We start from the raw sequence: 6,574 nt of genomic DNA, 5'->3' as shown, positions 1-6,574 counted from the left end.
CCCTAGCCTATGTGTGGTGTAGGATGGAAAATCATAAGGGGTAGTAGTTTAATTTATTCTCAACATTACAACCTAATTTTCTGATAGATATTGGAATATTAAACTTAAAGGAATTATTTTAATTAATTAATTAATCTTCTAATATAGGCCTATATAATATGATATATATAGGTCTTTTTTTGAATAATTCGACAGACTATATTATGTCGTTTTTTCCCTCATATTTTTGATATATATTTGGTGATCCCAAGAATGGCTAATCACTGTCCTGATACATTTTTTTCTTTTCTTGGGATAGTGATAAACAGAATTTCAGTTATTTATGTCCCCCTATTCTCTGCGCCTCAAAGAGAAAAGTATGGCATATGGAAGCTCATTTCTGACACGAGGAAGAAAAAAAATGGTAAATAATGACATAACATCTTAAAAAAAGGACCCTTCTCATTGGTTTGACTTTTTTTACTACTGTCATTATGAATTAGCCTACAACCATTTTTTGACTTAGTATCTCACCTTGCCATCCTCTTATTTTGAATTCCTTCGTATTTATAATGGACATTTGTGGAATGATCATCTTTTGATGAGTCGTCGGAGGCTTGAATAATTGCAACAGCAAATCACTAGCTCAACGTTAGCTAGGATAGCAGTTGGTATTCAGCAACAGACATCACGTATCATCACGATAAAACATTCTGACAGATATAACCCAATATCTTCTTTCCGGCGCCATTTTGTCTATTGTTTTACAGCCCGTCCATTTAGCTATGTAGGAAAAATGCCAACTATTAAGGTAAGAAAACATTGATAGCGACCCTTCTTTTAATCCTATGACAGTTGCTCAGTGGACATAAGCTAAAATGGCTGACTTCAGAACAATAATAAAGTTTCTTACTATTTGTATATCTCATGTCATTATTTTGAGATTGTTTTTCAGTGACAGAAATGTGCTTACATACCGTTTAACTCAAGCTAATAAATGAAAGCACTTAATCATTTCATAAAATAAAACATTGGTCATAGTTCAGTTCAGGAACAACACAATATAGCACCAAATCATAACTCTTTTATTAAATCCATCTTCACATTTGATGTTATAACATCCCAGTACACACATTGTAACAGTGAAAAGTTCCTTCAAAACAATTAAGCTCCATGTCAAATTCAGTGCCTTTAACTGGTCACTGTTATGTTCTGTTTCATAACAAATGAACCTTGCAACTTGAAAAAAAGAGTGAACAAAAGACACAAGGTAAGAACATTGATATCCAAAGCAGGAAGGAAGAACAGAACGTGTAAGAACACAACAGACGTTTAAAGAACAAGGCGGGACAAGAACTGTTATTGTGCGACATTCAGAGGAACTACTGTTCAATTCTTTAAAACTGTCGTTTTATTGAATAAAAGCAAATTGTCAATAAATCTACAATGATGCTTTTGAAAAATATTGACCACGCCCTAACTAACTGTTGAATATGGGGAGAAAACATTGGGGTGGGCATCTAGGCCAGGTCCTCTTCGCCTTCATCCTCAAACTCGCCTTCCTCCTCAGCGGTGGCGTCCTGGTACTGCTGGTACTCAGACACCAGGTCGTTCATGTTGCTCTCAGCCTCTGTGAACTCCATCTCATCCATGCCCTCGCCGGTGTACCTGAAACAAGGAAATGTTACTCGCATGCATTCACTATTATATTCACTCTTTCCTTACATTTATTTGTCCAAACGATTCTTCTTGAAATACGTAAACCCTCCATCACTCACCAGTGGAGGAAGGCCTTGCGGCGGAACATGGCGGTGAACTGCTCTGAGATGCGCTTGAACAGCTCCTGAATGGCTGTGCTGTTGCCAATGAAGGTGGCAGCCATCTTGAGGCCACGGGGAGGGATGTCGCAGACGGCAGTCTTCACGTTGTTTGGGATCCATTCTACGAAGTAGCTGCTGTTTTTGTTCTGCACATTCAACATCTGCTCGTCTACTTCCTTCATGGACATGCGGCCTCTGAAGATGGCGGCAACCGTGAGGTAGCGGCCGTGGCGTGGGTCACAGGCAGCCATCATGTTCTTGGAGTCGAACATCTGCTGGGTGAGCTCAGGAACCGTCAGAGCCCTGGGGGAGGACACACCACCCGATAAAGATTTATTTCAAAATGCATTTGTTAATGTGTTGTTTTAAGTGAAAAATATATATAATAGTCTCAATTGCATTTACACATTTTTTGGGGGGGGGGGGGGGTGATACAAAAAAAACGTGTGGTGCTGTAATTCATGACAAACTGGTCGAAGAACGCAATACATTTAGCTTGTTCCAATTTCTCCCTTTGTTTGCTTTTTCAAGGCGAGGCAATTATTGTTAGAAATCGACAATGGAAGTACGGAAGGTAATTGAGGCCAAACCTGCTTTACATTTGCATTCATTTGATATGTTCTCTAGAAAAAATACAATCCTTAATGCTTTTGTATATATATCTACCTGTACTGCTGGCTGCCACGGCTGGTCAATGGGGCGAAGCCGGGCATGAAGAAGTGCAGCCTGGGGAAGGGCACCATGTTGACGGCCAGTTTCCTCAAATCAGCATTGAGCTGGCCGGGGAAGCGCAGACAGGTGGTGACACCGCTCATGGTGGCTGAGACGAGGTGGTTGAGATCTCCGTAGGTGGGGGTGGTGAGCTTCAGTGTGCGGAAGCAGATGTCATACAGCGCCTCATTATCAATGCAGAAGGTCTCATCTGTGTTCTCCACCAGCTGGTGGACGGAGAGGGTGGCGTTGTATGGCTCCACAACTGTGTCTGAAACCTGAGGTCGGGGGAGGGAGAAGGATTTACATTAAGGCAAGAAATAAGACAAGGAACATAGTTAATGTTGTAGTATTTTGGTGTATTATAAGCACCTTGGGGGAAGGCACCACGCTGAAAGTGTTCATGATGCGGTCTGGATACTCCTCTCGGATTTTGCTGATGAGCAGCGTGCCCATGCCCGAGCCGGTTCCTCCACCCAGGGAGTGTGTGAGCTGGAAGCCCTGCAGGCAGTCGCAGCTCTCCGCTTCCTTCCTCACCACATCCAGGACCGAGTCCACCAGCTCGGCTCCCTCAGTGTAGTGACCCTTTGCCCAGTTATTACCAGCTCCACTCTGGCCTGTGTCACATGCAAACACACAACTCTTATCAAAGCTGTGACATCAGCACATCCTGGGTCTACATTAAAATATGACTTAATTGGTCAAAAGTTAAAGAGTGAAGAGTAGGGATGGGTATCGAGAACGGGTACTAAGTCAGTACCGGTACCTGATTGGACGGTATTGGTATACCGTTAAGCCGCTGGACAAACGGTGCTGTTATCGGCATATGAATAACGCTACAATTCTGGTTGATTCGGAACCCTCATCCCGTGTGACGTATCCGGTTGGATTACCACTCTGATTGGCCACTCGTCATCTCTCCTAACAGCGCTCTTATTATTGTGAGACTCCCAGGGGCAGACGCAACATCTTGCAAGAAACAGCGTCTCAAGGCTTCTTAACATTTAACAACCTATTAATGATGCATACCAACTTAACGGGAAGAAACTCAGCTAACAGATGATATTAACCATTTTACCTACACCGAACAGAATTCCAACACCAAGAGTCTAAATCAACGGCTGCTTTAGCATATAACTGGCAAAAGCTTCCGGTTTAGGAGGTGCGCACGCATCGTCTCGTTCTAACTGAATAATGGTCATGTTTACATGGATTTATGAACTGCCCCTAATTACCACCCCCCTTCCAGAGACACATTGTCAAACACTCATACCTGCTTGGTATGACATTGAAAAAAGTTACATTAAATAAATAAATAAAAATTGCATTAAAATTAGTGTTGTTTAATCTTCACATCTTGTAATCATGTCTATAATTTTGAGCATCAAATTGTTGAAAAGTATTGAAAAATACCGGTATCGAATCGATAAAATCCTAACGAGACCCATCCCTAGTGAAGAGTGACTGTAGATCAGGGCTGCACAATATGCGGAAAACATACGATGGCATGGCTTTATGTAAAACTTAATAAATGTAAGTAAAATAATTAAGCAGCAATAACAGAAATATTATAAATGCATTTGAAAATGCAACTGTCTGAACTCATTCAAAAATACTTAAATGTAACAATTCAGCCTTTCACAATGTGTATATCGCACAAGACGACAAATTATTTTTTGGAATATATTGTTCAGCCCTAATCCAGTTGCTTAATCACAGTATGGCAACTTCAATAACCCAAGTTAAAACACAAGACATTTTCATATTCTCACCAAAGACAAAGTTGTCTGGTCTAAAGATCTGGCCGAAGGGACCGGACCTCACCGAGTCCATCGTACCGGGCTCCAAGTCCACCAGCACGGCCCGGGGGACATACTTCCCACCTGGTGATTCAAACAAAAGAAGACATTTATATTAAGCTTTTTTTTTTTCTTAATCGCTGCATTATAATTACTCAAGCAAAACCATGTTTATCTTTTTTCATCAAAGACTTTGCTTTCTTTAAAGTATGACCAAACACATTAAAAAGCATATTGTACGCTCAATTATATTTTATAATAGTTTGTCTGGCATGTTAATACAGTCCAGTCTTCTTACAGCACAAGGTTAACCAGGGGTTACATTGGCATTGTCTATGTGTGGTGGTGGGGGGGGCTCTGTGTCGAGGTGCGGGCGTGGTCGCACATCACAATCTGCTACTGTATCAAATGCGCACATTGATGCCACCAAATGAGACAATAAAATAGTATTACAAATAGGACCATCTTTCCAATAGTGACATTCAACTTGAATTAATATACATATTATTATTAATATATACACAACAATGTGTGCGTGCTTTGTATTGGTCGGCGTAGCTTACAAATATTTATTCGGAAATCTCAGAATTTACAGTATGATTTAAATCTCACGATGCACAATTTGATCATAACCACATTCGGTGTTATTATGACTGATCATAACTCAGCTTTAAGCACAGGCATACATATAGCATGGCGTAAGACACGGGCTCCGTGTTACCAGACGGGTTTGGCGCAGAGCCTTTGCACCACCCGCCCTCAGCGGAGTCTGGGCGGTGCTGCAGCTCCAACGCAGATACACACGTTCACCAAGACCGATTTTAAAATAAAGTCAACACATATCGACCCTAAATATAGTATAGTTAAGAACGAGAAACGTTTTTACAAATCTTTTTTCGATATCTTCTGACATCGGTACGGGGGTGATGACGTCAGAGCATCGCCCTATTTGCCGGGCTCAGCCTCGGCCCAATTTAACCCCTTGTTACACCTAATATATAATAATACAAAATAACCGGAGTGACTGGCTAAAATATGTCAAAAAAATATTATAAAAAGTTAAAGCTGTATTGTTGTTTGGGAAAGTATAATTATCTTGACGTTTTGTTGACTTGTTGCCGTATCCTAGAAACGGTGGCGCTAGCAACAGTAGCTAGGAGCTAAAGCAAAGCTAACCTGAAGCCTCATTGTAATAGACGTTGATGCGATCCAGCTGCAGGTCGCTGTCCCCCTGGTATGAGCCGGTCGGGTCGATGCCATGTTCGTCGCTTATGACTTCCCAAAACTAGAAGAGAATAAAACACAACAACGGTCAAATTACCTGCTAACTAGCATGACTTAGCTTAACGATTCGAACAGGTTGAACCCGTAGGTAGCTTTCATTAGCATTGCTGCTAAGTAGGCTAATCAACCCGCCCAAACGAACATTAACATTCAAGCACTTAATGAATGAGTTAATGATTCAAATGTAAATCTAAACTACTCTCTTACCTTAGCTCCAATTTGATTTCCACATTGGCCTGCCTGCAGATGCACGATTTCCCTCATTTTGGTTGAATTCAAAATTTCCAACCGACCGATAAAGACAAAGGTTTGAATCTGTACTGATCGTACTGATGCAGCTACGAACTAACCAGAGAAGATGGGAGTGCTGCTACCAACCGTTACCCGATTAACGGGATTGGTCCAAATTCATGTCACTCAGCCTCAGCAGACATCTTATTGGTCAAAAAAAAATTAAGGGGGTGTCAATTGCGGTTTGCATACAATTTGTAGGTGCCTTTACCGCCACCTTCTGGAATGGAGTGTAGATGAGCACTGTAAAACCTAAAATCCTACATTATAATCCTTGTCCATTTTTAAGACCTAAATACTGCCCTGTAGGCCTACGCCACATCTCCTGAACTCCGTCGCAAAAATATATATTTAATTATATGTGGTTTCTGTTCAGTACTTGCTTCAGTTCTTAGAAATTGTAAAAAAAAACGTCAGCAATTGTTTTGTCATTGCTAGCTTGCTACAATATTCACATTTGTCGTATTTTTGTCCATTATGAATAACGTGCTATTATTCCCTGACCAATCTCATTCGGATAATGATGTCCTCTTTTTTTTGTGATGTGTTGACTTCTCTTGTTTCTCCGACTTACCTGTAAACATTATAACAATGTCTGTCCTTTACTCCTCTATTACACTCATCCTGCCATTTATTTTTCATTTGGGTTTTCACGATGCTTGTGATCTTAGCCTTGCAATATTTCACACT

General features: G+C 40.9%; 1 protein-coding gene across 1 annotated transcript; it reads right to left on the bottom strand.

Moving 5' to 3' along the window:
* Positions 1-1,043: 1,043 nt before the first annotated feature.
* On the bottom strand, positions 1,044-5,958 carry LOC307046709 (tubulin beta-1 chain-like). Its single transcript, XM_079693225.1, has 7 exons — positions 5,801-5,958; positions 5,486-5,594; positions 4,283-4,393; positions 2,883-3,127; positions 2,466-2,788; positions 1,758-2,102; positions 1,044-1,647 (listed from the first exon to the last, which is right to left on the bottom strand). The coding sequence occupies exons 1-7, from the start codon at positions 5,855-5,857 to the stop codon at positions 1,500-1,502; spliced, it is 1,338 nt and encodes a 445-aa protein (XP_079549351.1). The 5' UTR covers positions 5,858-5,958; the 3' UTR covers positions 1,044-1,499.
* Positions 5,959-6,574: the final 616 nt, after the last annotated feature.

This window comes from Notothenia rossii, assembly GCF_949606895.1.
Source record: "Notothenia rossii genome assembly, chromosome: 7".
NCBI lineage: Eukaryota > Metazoa > Chordata > Actinopteri > Perciformes > Nototheniidae > Notothenia > Notothenia rossii.
Note: the sequence above shows the minus strand (reverse complement) of the source record. Positions and strands in the feature narration are given on the sequence as shown.